At 38.0% G+C, this 24960-nt stretch overlaps 1 protein-coding gene across 5 annotated transcripts in view; it reads right to left on the reverse strand.

The window, feature by feature from the left end:
* Positions 1-24960, reverse strand: part of PPFIBP2 (PPFIA binding protein 2) — a 102952-nt gene that overhangs the window by 30876 nt on the left and 47116 nt on the right. For 4 of the 5 annotated variants that reach the window (XM_037402326.1, XM_037402327.1, XM_037402325.1 and 1 more), the window contains 3 exons: positions 16841-16930; positions 12412-12525; positions 2784-2915 (listed from right to left, as the gene is read on the reverse strand). In XM_037402326.1, coding sequence (XP_037258223.1) covers positions 2784-2915; positions 12412-12525; positions 16841-16930 — 336 coding nt within the window. Of the gene's footprint in view, positions 1-2783; positions 2916-12411; positions 12526-16840; positions 16931-22060; positions 22151-24960 lie in introns of those variants that run through there. The other variant, XM_037402328.1, reaches the window with a different exon arrangement.

Raw genomic sequence — 24960 nt, forward strand, 5'->3', positions numbered from 1 at the left:
AACCAAAACTAAACCACAGCTGCACAAGTGAAACGAAACTGACACATGAAAACATGCTCATATTTAGAAGGATATCTTAATTTGCTTTGTTTCCCCCCAACCCAACCAAAGAAATATTTCTATAGATAAATTCTATGTGACGGGAAACAGCTGCTGTATAAGAAGTCGACACAAAGAGTACAGAGCAAACATGTTTTAGCTGAATTACTCTGCAATGTCACATTTAATTTTAAACCTTTTAAAACCTGCTATTATATTTAGCAATGGCAGGGTCAGGCATGAATTAATGAACTGTTTTAACTACTGGATGCAACACATGCAGCACTAGGGTGAAAACTGAGAACTATTACTTTTGATAGCAGGAAATCTATCAAATCACTGTTGTGCTCACCTCTGCCAATCCTAAACTCAGTCTTGAAAGCAGCAATTGGCCAGCTGCAGTCTGTAAGAAAGGCTCTAGCTCTGTCACCAATAGCTTTGTTCCACTTACGTAAAAATATTAACTGCAATTTCATTTGTGGCGTTATACGCTATAAAGGCATGTTGTAGTAGTCACGATATTCAGAGATACAATTACAGCAAGATTAATCTCATTCTGTCACTGTCAGTTTGGAGAACTGTCTCACTCTGAAGCCATTAGATTACCACAACACAACCGTGTATGCAGGAACAAGAGCAAAGTAAAGGTGGACTGTGCTCATAAGAGTGGTTTATTCACTAGAAAGATGTAGTTGGGAAGTGGAGGCAAGGAGTTCAGGAAGACACCCAAACTATTACCAAACGCAAGCAGCAGTTCTAGTCTAATAGTACGAAGAAAATATATTAATAAATTTCATTCTGATGTTTGAAATTGTGTTTGTATTTAAAAATTAGTCAAATTTACAGTAAAAGGACCTGAAATAGGGCTCAAGCATTAGAATTCAAGTAAACATCCTATCTGATTGAAAACACCTGTTTATCTTGACAAATTGGATTAATGCTTAATCAGGACAATCTGAAATCATTTTAACAATGGTTCAGTGAGGCAACCAAAAATGCTGTTTATTTCCCACAGTTTTACTTACACCAGTTTTCCTTGCTTTGTATGTACAGGCTTGTGACTTTCAACAGGCCAGAAATCTAATCACATCTTGGGGTAGTTAATAATTCAGGGCATACTTAACACAATGATTCTCAACTTTTCCATCAGATTAGAATCCTTTTCCATCTCAGCAGGAATGTTTCCTATCACCTAGCATTACACCACAGGCTTCCAGGACCATAAAGCTCAACTTTTCTCTGCAAGGGGGCCACACACCTTGTTGCAGTGACACGAGTTTCACATAGCCTCACCCCATCACAGGGGCAACTGGGCGCTTAGAAGTCCTCTCAGTGCAAAGGCACTCAAAAGCTTCCTTCCTTTCCAGGAGCCAGGCTGCCTGTGCAAGTCCTGCGATTATTTAGGCAGCCTTGTGTCCTGGCATCTGAGGTGTAATGGGAAGTGCCGAAGGCCTCTGAGGCGGCCGCTGCTGGGACTGGGCTGCCATCTGTAGCAATGAGGCGCTGCACAGACCTGTTTCCATTTTCAGGTAGTACAAGGCTGCTTAGGCCTTCTGTACACAGACACAATTATGGGTGAAAGAGCATGAGGCAGCCACAGATGGTAAAAACAGCAGCTGGTGCCTCTCTGGCTTGCAATCTCTGCCAGCAATTGCTCTCTTTAAGCTATCTATTAATCTCTAAAGAAAACTTCAGAGGATAAATAAGTTAAGAAACAAACACACTCCAAAAGTATTATGTCACTGCAGGTAAATTACTTACGCACAGTTATCAAATACTCCACTAGCAACATAATGGAAAACAAACTTCTAACACCGCCTGAATTTCAAATTCTAAGTCAATGAAGAACATACAGTCTTTTTTCAGTCAGCAATGTGTAAATCTTGGACCTAATAATCCTCCCTTGTCAGGAAATCTTCCCCTGCTAGCTCATCCCCTCACAGGACCACCAAGTAGGACAGCACGTGGCGATTCGTATGAATTACTTTTCCACAATCCCACTCCCTCCCAGGTCCCTGCTGCCACTCACTGCCATGAAATGGGTGTTGTTTGCGTGACTCCTTGTTTCATACTCTCTTTCTTAAACAATATGGCAAAAACCAAAGCTGCTTTGATGTCCAGGACTCTCCACATCTGAAGGGGAGTACGGATTATAATTGCCTCCAATGCATGTTTTTTCTTTTTCTTTTTTTTTTCTTGCTTTCTTTTTCCCCCTGTTTTTTATTATGTAATGCCAAGGGGAAAGGCTCATTTGAGGAAAACGCCCTGCCCCTTGTCTTTCTCTCTCAAGTGCCAGGAATGCACCGAAATCACCAAGGGTGATCCCCCCAGTGTCTGTAGCACCCCTGATACTACTGCGCTGATGGTCTTCTCAGCCACAACAGTGAGGAAACAGAAGAGCCCTGCAGGCCTCACATGGCCACACCAGTCCAGCTCCTGTGGGAAGGAAAGGGTTAAGTAAATGCCAACTGTAATGTATGCTTCTGGAAGGCACTTTGTGCCTTGATTAAAGCCAAACAGCAGCCTCTGAAGTATAATGAGAGAGGGGAAAATAAACCACATTCCAAAAATGCATAATCATATTCCTCACTGAATTCATAGCATCAATGATAGGGACTGTGCTGTAAGCACAGAAAATCCTGTTGCACGCCGATTTCAGCTCAAAAGCTCAGATGTATAACAGCATACCATACACAGCTGATAGAAAAAAAACCCAAACCGATAAGCTAATGAAAGAAACTCACCTCAGCTTTGTTCTGTTTCTCTTCATATTCACTCTGTTCCTTTTCCATACCAACCAGCTTAATCTTCAGGTCTGAAACTTCAGCCATTAGATCTAATTTCTGAGTCTCTAGTGACGTTCGACTTAGCAACTCCTGAAAGCACAGCAGAAAATTTTCTCCAGTTATTTGTTTAAACACCTGACAGAATGCTATGTGATTTATTGGCAGACCCATACTAAAGTCTCTACCCTGCTATTTAATGTTTTCATTACAACAGCAAAACGATTCACTTCTTCAGAAGTCACACTTGCTACTCTATACAATGACAAAATATAAAAATGCAGCAAGATAGATTTGTTGTAAACATTTACTGTGGGCAGAAAAAGTAACTAAAAATAAATAATGGAGTGATTGGCAAACTCATAGGAAAGCAAAATACCTCTCCAAAACATATATACTTTGAACTGTTAGAACTGTGTGTTTCTCAAGTGCTGCAGTTATTTTCACCTAAACGTCCTCCTGTGTTAATTACTAAACCACTGTGTCCCCCTCCCTGCTTGAAGAAAATGTGTGGCAGAGTTAATCCCCAGGCAAGACATGACATCAGAAAACAATACTAAGGCTGAACAAACACAAACCTACACAATGCCACATGACACATTACAGAACAGTTGGCTACTTCCTAAAATACTTGTCAGACAAAGCTACATTTCAGTATTACAATGAAACATTTTAGAATTTCTTATCGGGTGTTATTCAGTAAAGGCAGCATTACAGAATGAGCACTCTAACCAAAATAAAGTACCAAAGACAAGCAACATTTCTGCAGTCATGCTTATAGTACTTGAAAGTTTGCACCGTGTAGTACTTGTTAACTTTTGAAGGATGTGGAGGGAACAGCAGTGAATGAAAAGTGTTATGCCCTAACTGGAACCCTAAAAGGCAACGCCTAAATTGAGTAACAGCGTAAAGGAGAAACAATTGGCCACGACTCTGCTTGTGTGCCCTGAGTTTGTTTTTCAGATTGCAGAGAAAGGCATACTTCAGACAGAGTGATATCACTGTGTTTGGTAAACATTCAATATTCACACCTTTATTGCATCTTTTAGTTTTCAAGAAAGCCAAAGCAAAAAGTCTTCCAAAGTTTAACAGTGTGTATTAGGTATATACAATGCTTCTGTTGGCCTCCATCTTCAAAGAGAAAAAACTCCATTCAGGAGTTTAAGCCTTACTGAAAGATCCATACCTAACTTTCCAAGTGCCTAATTAATTTGTACAAAACAATGCAGGTTTCTAGACGGTTAAAAAATTTTATGTTAATTCATAACTGTTAGTTATTAGTGTTTTGATTATATGAAACACACTGAGGAATCACAGCAGATGAAGGAAGTGACTTAACTGAAGTTGCCATCTGTATCTATGCTGATGTTACTGAGTGATCAGAAACTGCCCTGCCCATCACCCTTTTTTTTGTAGACCATAGCTTGGAGCTGAGGAAGCCACAAAGGTTATTTTAAAAATTATATAGTTAAAAGTTCATTTGGAACCCAAATCCGCTGTACATGTAAATTGTTTTAGTCTGGTGGGGAATACTGCCCAAATTAAAAATAGTACTAAACTTGCATCTGAATTGCAACAGCAATTATCTAAGCCACCCACTATTCCCAGTGCCATGCCCACTCCTGCTGACATTGACAATGATATTTGTGTATGGATGGGAAAACAAACAAAAATGTAGCCTCATGGTTAGGGTTTTTTTCTCCGAATAAAATAAATCAAGCATTAATCAGGAAAAGATAGTGCACTGACTTTTTTTATTGAGAAACTCGAAGGGGCAGTCACCTCGTGAAATCCCAGAAGTAGCTGCTTTCTACAAAGGTGATTAAACATTACAATTATAACTCCAAATAACTCCTCTGTCTTCCAGAAAAACACTAATCTGCACAAGTTCCAGAGGCACATTCCAGTCCAGACTGGAACAGGCTCTGTACAGCTGTTAACATAGCAGATTTCTGCAGATTAAGAGGTAGCTATAAATGAGAACTTTGATATAAAATTAAGGCCACTGAAAATCAAAAAGACTAGCAGGATGAGGTGACTTTTGTCCCATGGACAGACCCTATTCACTGTTGAACCAAAACAATGTTTAGACTTTTTTTTTTTTTTTTTTTGACACTGACATGGTATTCCATGATATGACAGGAAGATTTCTTAGTAAGGCAAGGAGACATGGCATCTCTCTAGATGTTTAACAAAACATCTGTTCTTTGAGTGCACCATCTAGCATTACTCCCCCGTTACCCTGTAGACTCCCAAATTACACTTAAGTTATGGAATGGTGAGTAATACCGCACTCCTCTCACTCTGAGTTCAGTAGCTCCAAGTGAACACTAAGGCACTAGCTGGTATAAGTGAACCCGAAGGCAGCTAATGTGTGGGGGTTTTTAAAATCAACTCAAACAAAATTTTAGTTTGCTCTAAGCTGGATAATCAGATTCTCAGCTAGTATAAACTGGCATAAAACTCTTGCCTTAAAATAGACAAAATAGCTAACTATCTCTGGTTTGTTTTCAATGGAGCTACACTGATTTAAAACAGCTGACAATTTCTCTTGCATCTAGACAGTCTAACTTTTGCTTTGGAAGAAAGTGCCGTTTAAAGTAAATGTCCCTACTTGAAATGGTAACATCTGGAAGCAATTATTTTCATCTTCAAGCAGATGCTCACAGTGAACAGCCCATTAAGAATGTGACCCATTTTGTTACAGAGAAATTATAGTGTATTTCAGTGGTATGATGCAACTTGAATTCAGCCAGAATAAATATGCAATTGTAAGAAAAGAAAATACAAATTTATGTTATTGGTTTTAAAGCAGAAAAGATAATATAAGACAGGCAAAATGGTAATTTGGGCTGTAGCAGCTTTAGGAAGACCTTAAAGAGCTGAAATACAGAACAGAAATAGAACATATCCTAGCAAATCTTGTTTATAATGAAGATACTTGTTTTTAATTTTAAAATCTACTATAATTTATGAAAGTTCTTTTTTAAAACTAAACTTTTAATTTTAAAAATTAGGAAAAAGCTATTTTAAAGTAGAATAATTATTAAAGATAAGTCATGCGAAGCTGCAATATGCATGTATCAGACAGATCAATGAACAGCAAACTATTTCCAAACACAACTGTATTTTTAAAATTCACACTGTATATTTTTTAAATATTTCATCTTGATTTTCAATATTCCCAATGAAACTGAAGCACATGCTCTATACCTCACTTTCACATTTTGTTTTCTTGGAAATACCTAATTCTTGTAAAGCAGCTTGTAAAATTTAACAGGACAGAAAATAACTTAGAAAGAGGACTCTACACTTTTTCAGGCTGGCAGCTGCAAGCAAAGAAAATTCCAAGATATTTAGCACACCACAGAACAGAAGATACAATCCATGCCATACACTGACTGAGAAACTGTAAGTAAGATTTTAGTCAAGTTGGGGACCCCCCTCCCCAAAATCCCATTTTGCAGTTGTGCACTGCAGAAAATACAACACTCAATAAGTTTCATACTTTTCATCCTTACTAACGTAGTTGAGACAGACCGACCAAGCTACCTACCTGGTAAGCAAAATTCAGCAAGAACCACCGCTAATGAGGACTGCACTTTTCAAGTGCTGTGTGTCAGCTGTGGTAGAAATCAGATATTTGCTTAACTGAAAACACAGCTGAAAGCAATGTACATCTGTAATCACCATGAAATGGTGCAAGTCAGTAGTAGAGAGTGAATTACAGCCCTCCAATTCATCATTTGCCCATTATATAGTTAAGCAACAGAAAGGACAGAAATTCCCATTGCACTGCCAATTTGAACAACCCTTTGCATATGCCTGAGGAACAGATTCATGCCTACATTAACTGTAAAATAACAAAGCACTGTAATGCTCACCTGCATAGAGAGGCTGCACAACTTGAGGGCACACTCTGAAAATCTTATGCCTCACACCAGAGCAGCACAGAGCACACTTCAAAATCTGAAACACTAAGCTAGCTGCTGGCAAGGAGTTACTGCATGCTATAAACAAGTGCTGAAATTCATCTAAGATCAGATAACTCCGGCAACTGAAAGTTGAAGGAATGATCCTTGCCAGCCAGCAAAGTTCCCGAGAAGCAAACAGATACACACCAGATTCATACCCTGCAAGCAAGATAGGATTCTGTCCCCCCTGAGTATAAGACAACTGCAAAACCAGAACAGGTACACACTAAACCGTGTCAGATTAAAGTTCTTACTCTCATACAGCTCCTCCCTGCATTCTTTTAATTCTGGTTTTTAAAAGATTCTCCATTGTGCCTCACAAAGGGCACTGCCTGGCACACTTTCCCCTGCTCCTTGCACCCAGCAGAAGCTGGCCATAAAGTGACATGAGAAACAGTTTCTACGTGTATTTTTAAGACAGAAAGAATTCTAGAGCCAAATGCTTTGTAATTTGCAGGAGAATTTATTTGATAGAAGACGCAATCATGCCTGCACAATGCAACCATCTGACAAGAGTCCCCTGAATTGCTTCTTGCAATTATGTGTCAGAAATAAGACTCATGTGTCAAAAAAAAAAAAAAGGTGGAAACACACAGTTAAACCACATTTAGGATTTGGTCAGGTACAGGAAAGACACTGCCACAGAGACCAGCATTTTGATTGGCAACACAAACTGTGCACTGTTAAGACTTTATGCCAGAGAGCTTCAATGGGAACTAGTATCTGTTAAACAAATCAAATGCAGCACTGGCATAGCAAAGAGGTAACTAACTATTCTTACTCACGATAATTACCGTAACAAATGCACTTAAAAGAGCCGTGGAGGTGAAATCTGTATGTGCAAAAAAATCACTTTTCAAAGTGATGTAACACAGCTGTCAAGATTGACAGCACAGATTCCTTAGCACCACCTGTGTTTACATTATGCATGGCTGGTACTTTCTGTTATGGGACAGTTTAGGCTACTATACAGAGCAAAAACTACTTCTGCTTTCCAATTCTATTCTACATTTGTACACAGTACAAATGAAAGAGAAGTTGATAGCAAGTTGATAGCAAGTTGATAGGAGGTTCCCCTAAGGCTAACATAGCAGATGTTTAAGATCTCCTCTTGAAAAAACAAAACTCCTTCCTTAAAATGGACTGGAAGAAAGTACTTAGAAATGCCACATACTAACTTTGAGTAAGACATATAACACATCACTGTTCTCTAAAATTGGCTGTGATTTTACATTTTAAAGCAGCTGATACACTGGAAATAGACTGTCACAGCATAAATTGTTTTCATAGGGTAATTCCAAGAGGGTGGGGTTTTTTTATTTATTTTATATCAAGACATATTCATTACAACATGCTAAGGGCAAGATCGGTAACTATTCACACAGGCTGGCCTTTCCATATCCTTTACGCATTTGATGGCAAGACATAGATACCACTGGAAGGCAATTCAGTGAGACTAAACTGGTATCTTGCTCCCAGTCCTGCTCCAGAAAATTTTCTCTTAACACTTACTATCAAGGATGACCAAGGAAATGTGTTTCTTGGCCCAAACCAGAATCGTACTTAAGGACTGATATAAAGTTTTGTCCTTCGCTGTCACGAGTTTTTGAAAGACCTACTTTGTTTTAAAGAAAGAAAATGCAAACACCTTCAAGGTGAAACATGCTTATCTTGATTAGAGTCTGTAGTGGAACAAGTATCCTTACAAAAGCAAAATGTTGAGTTTGACACCGTAAGCACATCTAATGAAAACACACATGCATTATCTGTAACTGCACACCAGGGCATCTCAGGACCTGTTTCACAGGTTTGTTTCTCAAACACTGCTAAGCCATATTTTCTTTGGCTGTGATTTCATAAACAGCTAGGTCAAGTGCACATCTCACTACTGCCCTCATGCCATGCCTTGACCTTTTCTGTGAGCTGTTTCAACACGCTAACCCAGGAGAAAAACAGCCCCTTCTTTTTAAACCCCAAGTTAGTTTTCTCCCAGTCACTGAGGAAAAAATCTGATGAGCATGAGAGCCAGTATAAAGTTAAGTTGCAGAAGCACACCATCAGGAACAGGGAGAAGGATGAAAGAATGTGGCCTTCTCTTTTTTTGTAGCTGTAGATTGGCTCAACTCATTTCTTGAACGCTCACATTTTGACTAAGGGATATTGCACTATCCTCTTAGAGTGATGAAGAACCAAGATTTTCTGCAAAGCATCATCATCATCTGTTGCTACTATTACTCAATCAAGATGTTCACACTAACTGGTAAACAGCCATTTTATATGATTCATATAAAGTTTATTTTAGCTGCTGTTTCAGAAGTGTTTTCATGATCACTTTGTAGCAGGGTTCAAAACAACTGTGCATAAATCATAAGGCAGAAGGATTTTAGCCAGTAACCCCACCCTGACCAAGTGGACAAGTCTCTGCTAGCATAGATTCAGCAAAAACTATTGTGCAGGATAGCATTACATACCCTTTCTGTTGAGGAACTACCAGACACCATCATTAACTTGAAGTACATGATTTTTGTTTTCATTGTAGCATTTTGGGCACAGAATTAACTGAATCACTTTTCTTATAGTTAAAATTAAAAAGACAGGGCTTATCCTGAACTCATGTATATGGTTTCCCAGATAAGTAAATAATATGCTTATCCATACTACAGTTAGCTTAGTTCTACTAATATACATTAAAGATGTTTTAAGTTAGGGCAATTATCTTTATCGTTCCAGTTTCTATTTAGCAGAAGCAGTCAACTTAATTTCACAAAGGTGAAAATCAGTGGAGTTCAATGTATGGTGAATAAGCAAGCAGAACCACGAAATAAAATTGGATTTACATGCATCTCAGGAAGGTAATAGTAGTCTTTCTGAAAAGCAAGAATATTTAGATAGAAACATAGAGCTAGATGATTTTTTTTCTTATTAGAAATAATCTAGTTTACTGTAAAAGTAAAGAAATACTGTCTTGAAAGACCCACTAAATAGTTTTCATGGGAAAACTCAATGACAGCCCTAGTACCTTTCATCTCTTTACTAAGCATCATAAGCACTTACTTGTGCAGGACACTGGAACTGCTGGCTGAGAAGACCTGAACCCAACACTCCCCAAAACATGATTGATCCATCAGTCTAATGAAGCCTCTGAGGCCATATACTCACTCTATTTTTGACAAATTAACTGCAAGAAGGCCTACTGGCCATGTATCTTGTCCTAACCAGGCATGTCCTAACCATCGCATTATCAGGTCATTCTCTTCTCTCCAAATCTCAACTTATTCCCTGTAGAGGGTAATCTTTTCAACAAGATGAACTGTGAAAAGCACCATCAAAATAAATCATGGCCAATACGGCCCTCTGTGGAGGCATAATAAATGTGCAATTTCCCCGACTTGAAATTTTGAGAGATCTAACTTGGTTTTCCCATATCCCACTGTCTATTGGGGTATGTAATCCATGTGAGAAAGACACCAGAACTACCATTCCCTCATCACCCTCTAGTATTTCCCCTAATTTGTTCTTCTTAATGTTCACAAAACTAAAATGTTAACATATTTTTTTCTCATTCCAGTGAGGAAATAGATATTAAATATCTCAGTTTCACACTGAGTTTGTTTTTGAATTTTGGTTCAGCCATTAAAAGTACATCACCCACACTAAAATTAAAATCCTAAGTATATGTGTTTGTGTCTGTGTCTGTCTCTACGCAAAGTTCAAATGGACAAACTCATAGGGTAAAAATGAAACACAAAATTTTACCAAGTTGTGGCCTAGATAATCCTTTCTTTTGGAAAAAAAAAAAAAACCAAACCAAACCCAACAAACCAAATTTGAGCTATCATACATGCTGTAAGCATGAGAGATCTGTCACTTAGAAATTTAGCACGCTTGTCAGTATTTCTGTAAATTATGTTCAAATCTAAGATCTCAAAACAACAATACAAAACAATCAACAAATTTGAGCTTACTCCTATTTAATATGCATACAAGAAAGAAAATAAATCTGAAATTACTCCCCACTTGGCAAAAATTACAGGTGCTCAAAGCAATCTCAACATTTAGATTTAAGGTTTATGTTAAACATATTTGGAGATTCTCTAACTTCTCTAGCTTTAGTACAGACTTTTGTAGCTTATCACTTCAGAATCATCTTTGTAAGCAATTTGCGCGTGTACCTAATGTCGTATGCTTTCACTGTAATAGTAATGTACATGCATTATTATATTTTGTTCTCAGATGCCTCAGTGTTCAGTTAAATCAGGCTTTAAATTCATGTTTCCTCAGAAGACCATCAAAGCAGAACATTTTAAGACAGAGAAATAATAAACAGTTGTAGCAGAAGTTACAGAGTAACTATCTAGTTTTAGATTGAAACAGGAAACTTCTACACTCTATTGTGAATGCCTTCCTGAAATTTGAAAACAGATTTTCATAATTTAAATAGTTACTGTTCTTTGAGTTTCACTTGAGATCTCACTGAAAAACTAAATGCACTCGCTATTTGCAGTTTTAAAAATGTCCCCTCATTAAAGAATGAGAATAAAACTTTTCCCAGCTAGAAGCATTTTGGGCTGCGAAAGTTCTGTGTGACCAATTCTTTTTTTGAGAAGCTTGTAGAATAATAACTTTAAAAGGTTTAGGATACAAGTTTATTTATAAAAACTGCTACTGTTTACATGCATACCTACAGGAATCTTTGTCATAATTTAAAGCTATGATTAGTTCATAGAAAGACTTGTACATTTCACATAGACTAAAACAGTAAATATATAACACAACAATTTGGGTGGGTAGAGGAAGTAAGTTCATCAAGAACAATGTCTATCCTGCAAATTTCTAGCATAGATTTTGAGGGTTAGTTACAGTTTCAAATCTATTTTTGATATCTCTGTACTGTATTACCAGTAGATGATCTGCATCTGTAATACACGCAAGTTGCATCTGGAGAGTTCTTTTGCATCAACAGATCAGCCAGCTCTGCACTAACACATGAAATATCAGGTATTCAATTTATCATTTGTTCTGCTCCCTCAACATGTAACACGAAAAAGCAAAAATTAAATCACATAGCCTGAAACTGTCAATTGAAATAAAGAAAATTATGCCTTTGTATACTGATTTTCTTTCAAAAATAAGGGGAAAGCTCCAAAATTAAGCAAGAAATGGTTATAGAACCAAACCTGATGCAGTAATTAATTTCAGCTTACTACCTGTTCAGCTTCACAGCCATACAAAAACAGAAGACAGTTAAATAAAACCTAATTCTATAACTCCTACATATATTAGATACATTTAACCTGTCTAACCAGTTACTCAACCACGTCCAAATTTAGTTCGTCAGCACAGTACAAATAAGACACAATAGTTTCATTTTACATGCTGCCACGTACAGTATTATGCAACCAGCCAATAAAATGTTTCTGCAACAGGAAAACAAAGAAACATTTATTGAAAAAAAAATAAAATGTGAAAAGCAGCAAGAGGACAATAAAAGTGGCATTTTTTTCCTGTTTTATCTTGTTGCTAAAGGCACTTACACATGCAGACAAGCTGACCATATATGTTCAACCTTTTGTTGGAGAAGATTATACAAGACACTTTCCAATCTAGATTTTTACCTGTTGAAGCATTTCTTCTGTAGCATTCAGTTTTAACTGATGCCCCTCAAGACAGATTTCCAAGTCCCGGATTTTCTCTCCTTGAGCTTCCACCTGGTCTGTAAGTACGCTCACCTGTAATTTGAGAAGAGAAGCACAATGCTACTGAACTGACTGTAAATAAGTTTCAATTACCTTATACAATTAACATCCAAATGCACATTCTAACAGCAAGTTCTCTTTTAAAGTCCTCAATGGTCGAATATTCTTGTGCACTGCAGCAACCTGCTCTATCAAGATAGGCAATTTTTCAGTCTCACCTATGTTTTACTTCAACTCCGCCCTCTGACACCCCCCCTGCCCCCGATTATTTTATTTTAATATAAAAGAGAAGAGCATTTCTATAAGAGATGGAAGACTACCTACAGGTAGCCTCAGTCAGCTCACACGAAAGTCTGAAAAATTAGAAAGTACCAAACAAGAACACAAGATACTGAAAATATTTTGTGGTTTTGGAGCATGCATTGCCATTTCAGGTTCCATTAGCATTTCACTCCCTAAAATGGATAAACAATAAAACTCTTCATTCAGAAACCAACCAATTACCTTACTTCTTACAAGAACAGAAAACCAGCTTACCTATCAATAAAGTGTTCTGAAATTATAAAGAATGCAATGAGTAAAAGACATGTTTTAGCAGCGGCAAAGTTCTATTCCAAGAAAAATTCCCAGGCTTTGCAAGCCAAAACATGAAAGCAAAAGAAGTGAGATACAGACAATGAATCCCAGGAAAAGAAACAATAAGCAATACTGCTAAAGAACTGTGGGAATGGTGGTACAGACCAGTGAGCGCATAGTAAGAAAAGTCCAGCTGCCTAACTAAAAGCTGGCACAAAGCTGACAAAGCTGTACTCAGGATAACATTAGAGAGGTGTTAATTCCTTTGTTAAGCAGTACATACACTCCATATATTCAGTTTTAGAATTCACTGATATGAAAGCTTTGATTATACTGGAAAAATGCTCTCTCTCACAGAAAAAGCAACCTTAGGTGTTTAAACTCCAGTTTGAATGAAATTAGTTAAAACTTATCTATGCTGTCACATCCAGCCCTGCGACACCTTTATTTAAAAAAAACAAGGGGGTACAGAATGTGGAAATGAAACCTTTCAGATGTATCCCCTATGCAGCATTTCTAGAACTCAATCAATGATAACTGAGCTCACTTCAGGGAAGGTGCAGAGGGAGCGACTGAGTGATCTGTATTTGTTTCACCTACGAACTTAATGACAAGCATGCCTGGGAACGGAACACAGAAAAAGGAAAAAAAAAAAAAAAGACTATTTTATTATTTTGCCTTTAAAGTAGTTGGGTGTAGGGTAGAGTACAGACAAACACAGGATGAGAGATGATAGGAAGGAGTGGGTGGAGGCAGATGGCAAGGGGACGAATCCAAGCTGGGGCAGAGGGACAACTCCCTGTAAGGAAGTTTGCTGCTTGTCTACTTCTTTGGTTTGCTCCCACTAAATGGGTGATGGCACACAAAGGAACCCAACCCTGTGAGGTCAGAAAGCAAGAAGGAACAAACTGAATCCTCTTCTTCACTCTGATGCAGGTTCCAGAGAAAGAAAACAAGCTCTCCTTAAAGGATCAGGTTAGATTCCAACTAGCATTGTAACCTGTAAGGAAAACTCTGTATGTTAAATGTGACCTGCAAAGGAATTTAGTAAAATCTTAGCAGCTTTAGAAGCATGTGTTGGATGTTCCAGTAGTTAGGCAGAGACACACATTAGCCATTTTGAGCTCATATTTTCCCTGCTGTTCAGGATTACATCTGCCAGACTCTTCAGGGAATCAGTAGGCTGCACACAGAACGTAACCTCAGTGTATGCTACGCTGGCAAGTCCATCTTGCCTTAGCAGTGCAATACCCATGAGAGTCAGCCCATAGGTAATGTATTTTCTACAAATATCTATAGAAGTGAGGCATGCTGAACAGTTAGCTAAAAATCAAGTGGTATAAGGGTTGAAAATATCTTTGTGAAAAAACAAAAAAAAAACCCCACAAAAACAAACAGAACACCTGAAGAAGTGCATGAGCTCCTATCCGCAGGCACTGAGCTGTAAGAAGGTATCCCAGATGCCACAGCATTCCCAGCCTCCGCTACAGATTGAGTAGTGGAAGCAGCTTTCAAAGTGCACTGTTTGACTCAGCCTTGGCGAACCGAGATAGCAGGCATCACCCGTATTGCTTCTTCTTCTGCAGCAAGTCTGATACAAGACTGGAGGGCTCCCAGACTCATATTCGCTACAGATGACAGCTTATGGACCACAGTTCACTGGCACAATTCAGCATGAGCTATAGAATAGAGGTGCTCTGTTTCCCACCGCTTTCTCATCCTTCATGCCAACGGTCATACCCAGGAATCAGGTTTGTATCAGCAGACTCCCTCAGGCCAGTGTAACCTCACATGGGACATGCCTGTATTCCTCATATTCGACTGCTATATATATGCAGAACTGGTGTAAACCAGATTCTAACCCCAGCTCCATCTTGGCACTTTTTCTTTGTTGTTGTTGTTGAGGTTCACCTACCCGACCGAGGTTTTCATCTATCATATCTGCCTGGGTGTTTTGGAGTTCTATGGCAGTACTGTGCAGTTGGAGAGATAAATGCATAAATACTGCCTAAGCCTCTTGATTTGTAGGGGGTGTAATGGTATTAAAAGGCAAGACAGAAACAATTTTTACATCTGATTTCACTACATTCCTTTTGAGAAAAACTCTAGGCAGGTCTCCAAACCATGTCATAAAAACCCCTTTGTGAGTCTGGCTGGCTGCACTCTATGGGTACCTATTTGTGTGGGTGAAGAAATACTAAAAATCAGCAGGACAAAGACAGGAAAAGTATGTAATGAGCAGTAGCCCGGAACAGTCTTCAGGAACTTGGAAGGGCTGGAGAGTAATACTCCTGGTAAATCCTCAAAATCTGATACATTTTGAACACCAAGATTCTGGCAAATCTGCACAAGCCCACCAGCATCCATGACCATCAACATCTGGCTGTATAGCCTGAACCACATCCAAGACAACATGACCGCTATATGCAGACAAGGATTACAGGACTATACACACATGTGATGGAACAAAGGAGGCCTTCAGGGACAAAGCCACAGGTGCATTGGTGCAACCCTCTGCTTCTGAGTAAACAGCTGGGTTTGGCCTCCTAATTGTCACTCGAATTACAAGTTGCTCATGTGTGTGTGAACTGTGCAAAAAGTTGTTTGCTAGTATTAATAGAAACAAGATGTTACAGTTAATAACCACCTGATTAATAAAAGGTGTTTTAATGAATGTCAGTTGTGATGTTACCTTCCCTGACCTGATTCCCTCTCAGAACAAAAGGAATACACAGCACACACTTAAAACACTTAAATTCCAACCAGAAGTTTGTTTTTCGTTAAGGATTATTTTTTCCTAAATTTGGCAATAGCAATCTTAGTTTAACAATAATGAAAAGATTCAACCTAAGCTTATGCTTATGTCTCACAAACTATTTATTGTTTAACAACAGCAGTGAGAATTCTGCTCAGTAAATTAATACAAGTGTGAACAGAACATACAGGATAAAACATGCTTACAGAAACTAGTAACTGAAAGTAGGGACAACACCTATCCAGCCAGTATAGTTAGGTTTTGTTTGATATAAATACATATGATTATAATACACTTTTCTAAGCGTAAAGAGAAAGAATATGCAAAGACCATTGAAAAAAATATCCAGCTTCAGTTTTAAAAGCATGTAATGTACACTTTAGTAATAGTGAAAATACCCAGGAAAAAAAGAGGTTTTTTTATTTTAAGTTGTATAACGTGTGTTCTCCAGGAGGAAAACTTATATGGGACATTGGATCTGTTTGAAAAAGGCTTGGTAAACTGAGAAACAGGAAACCTGGAAGAGCTTAGGCATTCATTTTACTGTCAAATTTTCTTTTTGCCCCTTTACTTCCCCCTTAAGCTTCTTGATGTAAAGTGACTCTGGTACACTATACAAGCAGGAAAAATATCAGTTCTACCTACCTGCTGGTCTTCCAGTTCATTAACAATGGTGGCACACAGAATCTAGAAAAATCAACCAGTACAACCTAGCAAACCTAGAATGAGAATCACTACCACAGCATTGTCTTGGGACTCCACAGCATTATTTTTAAGTTGTTTTTTTCCTTTGTCGTTCTTCTCCCTCTGACTGCTGTTACCCCTACCCCCTTCTTTACCAAGTTAGCCCACTGTGAAATCAATGAGATGGATTATGTGAATTATAAATTAATTCCTGACTAAATATCATTTACATTTGGTGACCTGCTAACATTTGTTTAACAGAAAATACTCTGTCACTTCAGTTTTTATTCACTGAGTATCAACTATGTAGATGATGTTCTCTTTAAGACATACCTGCAGTATGAGCGACTCTTTATCACCTTCTAATCGCGCCAATCTTTCTTGATAAGTTTCATTATTAGTTGAATGATGATTCACCTGTGACTGAGGGAAAAAATGTGCTATGAGAATTTTTACAGTTAAATATTAACATTTCAAGCATTAATTAATAAAAAAAATGATATATTGAAGGGTTGTTGTAATACAAAGAGACACGCAAAATACGTCTACAGACCAAAACTGTTCATTTCATATGCATTAAACCTTCTGAATGTACCGGTTTTTAGCTGGACTTTGAATACTTTCTTAATTTTCAACAATCAAGAAAGATATAGGAATAGATTTTATATTTTCTAGCAAATTATCATTTCATTGGGTAATACCATCTTATCAAGACAAAAAAAGACATTTAATCTGAAATATCTGGTCTCAATAGTCTCTTGCCAAAGTTAAGGAATCTTGCTGTTTATTTTTAAATGGTAAAAGTTGCTATGTGTGTAATAGTATTCCTAGAAATTACTAAAGTAAAAGTATCAATTTACTCTTAGGAATGAACAAATTATTTAAATTATCAAATTCTTACCAGGAACTACTCTAGCGACATAATCACTTAATGGATTTCTAAACGGCTCTAAGGAGCAAGACCTTCCAAAACATGGTCCGTCCCTAAGTATTATGTCCCATTTCCTATGAATTTTAATACTACAGAGAGAAACACCACAATTGAAAACAAACAAGCAAAAATATATCTGCAGATTTATTTCAAGAAGTTTAGAAGAGTCTCATAGCTTCATCCTGCATACTAAAATGTTGTGCAACTGTGGGAATGGAGCTGTTTGCTTAGAGCATGGAAAGTAATACGAGCCCTTAGCGGTTCATTTCCCAGCTCCATTGCAGGCGATGCATTTCTGCCGGGGAATACAACACTCCGGCTGGCTTTTCAGCTAACACAAGGCTCCAGCTTTACCATGTTCCCTTCAACTACAGCGGTCTGCAGTTGAATACTCATTTATAGTTACTTGTACAATGGCACCAATATAATAATAATAGTAATCCTCCTCCCAAATCATCCTTTCTTTTTCAACTGAACATTTTTGAAAAAGATTTTAAAACAATATTAAATATAATCATAGCTTCTTGATGTACACTGAGGTCTACAGGCCCAAATATAAAACAGATGATGAAAATAAACAAGGTGCTAATTTTCTAGAAATTTTTTACACATTTGAAGACTATCCGTAGATCTCTAATTAGCAGGTTCTCTTCAGACTAAACAAACATAAGGTTTTCTGTCTTTTCCTCACAGGTTAAGTTTTCAGGATCTGTTTTGTTGCTTTCTTTTGGTTCCTCTTCACCAACTGATCCTTGACTTCTTTTGAAATTAACTGCCTAAAAGGAGACACAGGACTCCAGCTGAAAATGGCTGGAGTGAAAAAATCCTTTCCACAGGTTTGCATGGCCTTTGGGCCATATTTCTTTTACATCAGTCATATAGCAACACTGATACACTGTCAGGCTAGGGCCCATATCCCTTTTTAATGCTCATAATTAGCTAGCATCCTGTTCTTCATTCTGTACTTACTAGTTTCTGCTTAAATGTATAACCTTGCACTCGTCTATACTGAATTGAGTCCAGTTATTTATATTGCTTTCCTATGCATCAGGCTCTTTCTATGTTTTAATTGTGTCCTTTGGCATGGCAACAAGGCTCCCAGCTAGAATCACCTATAAATTCACTAAGCTTGGTCCTTACCCCCTGTTTTACAGGGTCGACAAGAACACTGAGGAACAGCACGTGCAGAACCTCGCTCCACACCTCACTTAATCAGCCAGCATTCATTGTCAAAAAAAGAATATATTAACTCTACTCAGAACATACTTTTCTCACTGGCTTTTGACCAGTTTATGTAGGTACAACTAGGATTCAAGACCTCATAGAAACAGCTCTAAATATGCAGATGTAAGTGCGTAACATACACAAACAGAAGTCTCAGACAAATAAGTTTTACAGTGGCATCTGGAGGAAGCTGGCCCATGCACTTAAAGGCATAGTGACTTCACTCCCTCTTCTTCTCCTAACTAGTTTTAATTTTTTAGAGTTTGTGTGTCCTAACATCTCTGTCCATCCTTCCTAACATCTTCATGTAATTTTTTCAAGACTTCTCCTTCTATTAAGAAACACCTCCCCCCCTTTACGAAATACGCATCTTCAGTTTAACTTAGGACTTTTGTATTAAAAGTTGGTCAGTCAGTCAAGTCCATATGGCCTTACAGTTCATTTCTTATTAACTTTTACAGTACTACAATGAAAATAAGGAATTCTCATAAGTAAACAACATGGAATTCTGTATGTCTGGCTAGATAATCCCTTTGACCTCAGCTATGCATCTTCAATCATACCACCAGCCATTCCACCTGGGGTGTTACTCCACGTAGAGAGCAAAGTCTTATACTGTACTTTAGAACACAAAATCTTTTAACCTTGACGGCTACGTTTCCATTAGGGTTAAAACTCCATTACAAACCATTACATGAGTTTTCTCAGTGGAGAGCCCACAGGCCTTCCCCAGTATGTCTCTGGCACATAGTACTAGAACATTAAGTACTCAGGGAAGAACAGCACACTGCTAGGCAGGGAAAGATTCTCTTAATGACAAAACCTAGTGAAGAAAATTGCCAAGTCAAGTTGATTTTGCACCTTCCTCCTGCCATCACTTGCTGTTTTCCTAGACTAGAGTTAAGAAATAAACCTGTAACCACTTGTGTAACCACTCCCCCGCTGGCCTCATAGGCACAGTGAGTTACGTTACTGCCAACACATTTTTACATAACCAATCTGTCATGAATGCAAAAAAAATAATATAGAAAATTCATCATTTTATATAATCAGTAATTGAGAATTAGTTCAACATCAAATCAGAAATAAGTTTTTTAATTACACTCACATTTACCAAATGTATAACCTCCAATGATCTCTGCTGCACTGAGTGACTGTGAAATATCCCCTGCTGGAAGTCCAACACTCATTAACTATGTAAAACCTGGTGAATCACACTCATGTGAACAGAAAAGGGGGAATAAAAATTTTAAATAATAATAAATAAAGCAACCTTGCCAACAGATCAACCAGCAAGCACTCAGATAAGTACAGGAAAGTACAGTAGACAGAAAATGACCTGCTAAATAAAAGTGGCTGATTGACACACAGCAGTTGTTTAAGACTTGGGAAATCTTTGTGGCATGCATAAAGACAAGATAAAACAACGTAATATGAACCAAGGCCATCTGTGGATGGTTGGAGTGCATTCTGCAGTTGTGAAAGTCAGTACTGAGAGGAAACTGAGCAAGTATAGTTAGGTATCACATGTATCAGCAGCAACTGAATATAGGACCTATAACGCCAAAGTCATAAGACTATAGATTACTTGAGTTGGTGTAAGAGCTCACAAACAATAAATATTAGACCTGTGTAAGCACACGTCCAAAAGGCTGAATCACCAAGATTTTCCACAAAGATGTTATTTCAGAAGACATAGCCTTAAAGACCAAAAGTCATTACCTGGGCTCCACAAATTATAAGCTAAATATGTTAATTATATGTCTTATAATAAAAGAATGAAAGAAATTGCATGAAACATAAAAAAGTTTATGGTAACAGACGACAAAAAACTAGAAGGAAAGATATGCTAAGGCAAGGTGGTTGAAACTATATTGATGGTAGTACCACTGCAGATGAAAAATCAAGTGTATACCATAAATTGCCTCAGGGATCTGCAAAGCAATTTCTTGAAGAACCTGTATTATAGTCTCCATAGAGATTCTGGATATAGTTCAATGCCCATCATATTGCATCAGATATTAACATAAAATGTTTCCTGAAACAATTCCAAACCAACTGTTTTTCCTAGTTTCAGAAAAAAAGAGAGAAAAGAAAAAAAGGCTTTTGCATTCCATTACCTGTTTCAGCTTCTTCTTCATCTTTAGTTTCCAAACCTCTCTCTGCAATATGCTTTTTACTCTAGCCTGGACATAATATTAGCAGCTGCTGGAAACTTGACTGTCTAAGAATCGCTTACATGATCCAGTCATTACAGAGTCCTTTTCCAAGAAAAAGGCTTAAATATTCCTCCAGAATATAAGAGAAAAAAAATTAAAAATCTGACTTCAGAGTATGATTCAACAGCTTTAATTTAAAATGGGAATAATCAGCAAAAATGGAAAAGGGTATGACAATAAAGGGAAGAAATATCTGGCCAGCTCAACTGTCTTAATTTTCAACAACCTTCTCAGAGGCTGGTAAGTGTGGAATCTTATGTTTTCTTGCATGTTACTTTAATAGGAAACAATTCAGAATGCGGCTTATTGTCAGAAACCAATGACAAACATCATAGAGCGCTTCTGTACAGATGTTCTGTTCAGAGGCTTCTGCAACAGAACTTCTAGCCGAATCTTGATAGGCTGTAGAAGTAAGCCTCTTAAAGCAAGCACGTATGCAAGATAATAAAACTGAATACAGGCCAGTTTATGTTCTCCACATGTGCTGTTTCAGTTTCAGCTCAAAGAATCTCCAACACAGCTAATTTTAAACCAAAAAATACCAACTTCTTAAGTTGATCAACAAGCTGTTACACAGAAATTTGTCACTAATACCATGGATCTCATATTGGGCTGTGGAGGGTGGAGGAGCTGGGAAAAGAAACCTGGCAGTCAGAATGGTGATTTGTGAGCTTTTTCAACATGTCATAACCCTCCTCTCTTAATTCAGTCACATGAATCACCTTCAGTTCCACTGATAATTGAATAAGGTGCCTGTGGCAACTATAATACTTGCATTAATGGGGAAGATGAGGGACATGCTTGATGTCTTGTCTTTCATTGCAGTTTAGAAGCTGAAAACAAGGAGTAGAGCCAGCAGAGTTCAATCAGTTTTCCCACAAACTACTAGCAGCACACAGACTGTAGTATTATATTTCAATACAAGAAAATGTACACTCTAGACTATTTTCAGCCTATTTGGAATTGATAATATTTAGGAGAGCATGGACTTTCCATCTCTTTAGTACTCTCTTCAGTCAGCAGAATTATGAGTCACGGTAATTGCTACTGTGTAGTGATGAATGAGTAGCCTACACAGTAAACATTTTTATTTTGGCATTTGACTATGGATACAATACAAATTTAATCACGGCATGTTAGCACTACCTCAGATACACACCCGTGTGAATATATACATACATTCAGTGTACTTGAGGAGGAGAAGAAGGAGAAGGCTGGAACATGATTTCTGGATCTGTAATTCTTGCCTTTCATCTGAAGGCAATTAATAAATCAACAACAGGATTTTCTATTTGCTGTTGTTCCTTGCTGGTTAAGTGAAAGTGGCAGCCACTTTGAAGAAGCTAACAGCATATAGTCTGAAATTAAGTAAAAACAGAGACTGGTAAATTTCTGTAGTCCTTAAACCAAAAGGATTTTGACCAAATATTTACATTTTATCTGGATAATTTTTCCTAATACTAATACCTATTTTCTCCTTCAGATGGTTACATTACTTAAAGGAAGATATCCTTACAGAAGTCATTAAGATTCACTCTCAAGATCATGAGCTTAATGCCTGTTGCATGGGTTTGATTGCTCCACCTCTTGCTAGTACAGCCTATGAACAGCATCCAGAAGAAAGGAGAGAAAAGCGTAAGAATAACGTACACATATTTCAGGTCAGCCATCAGCTCTGTGCCACATGCACTTCAAAAGGTAAGTCTAAAGCAGCCTACAAGAGTCATCAGACACCTCCGCTTCATATGAAGGCACCTCTCTCTCAATATAAAGATATCTTACCGCTGTACAAAGTTTTCCAGAGGCAACAGACCTTCCATTTTGCTGCACTCCATCCACCGCACTTCAAATAGCTCAGTTAATTTACAATGTCCTTAGAGAGCCCATAATATTGTTTGTAGTAAATATCAGCATTTATGTTTGCGATGCTTGTTAGTAACTTGTGGGTACACCTACATGCCTACATACCAAAATGCAGGTTGTGCCATTTTTATTTGGAATGGTGTGTTCCAGTTAAGAATAAAGCAACAGGACAACAAATGAAATTGTATGTGAACCTTCTAACCCAAATCCCCTGGGAGAATCAAAGAAATTTTGCTAAAGATGAGACACTTTCAACTGCAGGTAGTGGGGGGTGTCTCAGGTTCCCTAGCTTGCAACAGAAACTTTTAACAGTGACAGATTTATGCTTAGGCCCTGTAAAAGAACCCAACATCAGTTACCTGCAAAATGCTTTCCACAAGCTGCCCACCAACTATGTTCTAAGAACTATGCTGCTGCCTTAGCTGTAATGATAAAAGTGCACTGTTCATATACAAGAACTTTTCCATATCCTTCTAGAAACAGACTGCTGAGAGACATGCCTCCTTTAATAAATCCTGCGACCTCCTTTGATGGGCTTTGAGTCTTACTAACAAGACTGCATCATTACAAACCCTTACAATACTGCATGAAACCAGGGTGGTACTACGTGCCTGTGTCAGATACTCAGCTTCTCCTCCAGAACAGCTAACCAGGACAGTTCCAAAATTGCCATCAAAGAATCACATGCCATGAAGTATTGTGTAGCTGTACCCGTTGCAGAGTTTTGCCTTTCTGATATTAGCTAGGATATTATCAGAAAAAGCCTTTCTCTTGTGGAAATACTACTGCAGACTAATAATACTTCTTACTGGCAAAAGGCAGCAAAAGTAAAATGGAGAAAAAACAGTAAACAAAGGAAAACACATTAACTGTGCCTCATATACAACTGAGACAAGGCTAAATCATTTTTTGGCTTTGTCCATCTGCTCTTACACTTTGCTACCCACTCTGTCCATACTTAGGGTCAATCTTGGCACAGCATTTTCACAGGTCATTTCAACATCAAGGAAGTCCAATGGAAAAAGCTGAAGCATGGTGACACCTTACCTAAATATTGATCTAAATATTTATTGCTTTGTCCCTGTTGCTGCTGCGTGATGCTACTATAAGCATTACGTTACTACTACTTAAAACGAGATCCTCTGTTCTAAGCATTTGAGAATAGCAGCTGTGTCTGTCATTTTGCCTGCCTGGATCTCGTGATTTCTCTGTTTGTTTGCTGCCCTAACCCAGTCCAGGCTGCAGATACCACGGAAATCTAGCTTAGCCAACCACTGCAACATCAAACCCGATTCTGGTCTCTGAAGTGATTTCAGCTAATGATGAAATCTGAGCCAGCTTTGGCATACTTCACTAAGGGTTTATGGAAGTCTGTTGCAGTCATTCTCTTAGGTGCCATTTGTTACTCTGGAAGGGACTCATACTTTCATTATCAGCCAAAGAGCAACAGTTTATGATTGCAGGGCCTGAAATCTTTATTTGCTACCACAGTCAGTGCCAGACATGTGACATTAGGACTCTTGAACATGAGAATTAAATAAGTAACTTGGATTGTTTCGATTTTATTTTTTTTAAATCACTCGTCAAAGGAATTTGGGAGCAGACTGCTTAAGTTCTCCTGGGAACAACGCAAGATCATTTTCACTTCTCTTCCTTTCCCCTACATATGCTCACCCCCTTAAGGAGCTTGCAAGGAAAAGCAGCAGTGTTGATAGTCTCCTTTATGTAGCCTACATAGAATGAATTACAGGCAACAACAGTAATAGCATTAATTTTCGTAAAAGCCTGTGCTGCATTTGAACACAGTATCCTTTCTGAGCACAGTACCTGAAAATCATCCCAAAGACACCCTCTGTTAACCCCTCCAAATCTGTGAACATTTCAGTGAGACTTCACTGAAGCTGTTCCTTGAGCGCTTTCTTGTTACTGTCCTCAGTGTTTCCTGCACGCCACGCAACCTGCCAACAGTACACCTTAGCCTTTTGTTAGCAAACCTACCTTTTTAGAAATTATATTTAAACAAGGAAGGAGGGGTGACAGACGTACTGTATTCAAAACCTCATTAAAATTAAATAATAAATTAATGTATGATCTCAAAAACTACTATAGCTCTAACTGCACAGAGCACAGGTTAAACTAATAGTATAAAGTTACCAACTGCTACTTCCTGTTGTCTCTTCTCTTTCACTACCTCACTCACCTCTCATTTAATAATC

The sequence above is a fragment of the Falco rusticolus genome, chromosome 10, assembly GCF_015220075.1.
Source record: "Falco rusticolus isolate bFalRus1 chromosome 10, bFalRus1.pri, whole genome shotgun sequence".
Classification (NCBI taxonomy): domain Eukaryota; kingdom Metazoa; phylum Chordata; class Aves; order Falconiformes; family Falconidae; genus Falco; species Falco rusticolus.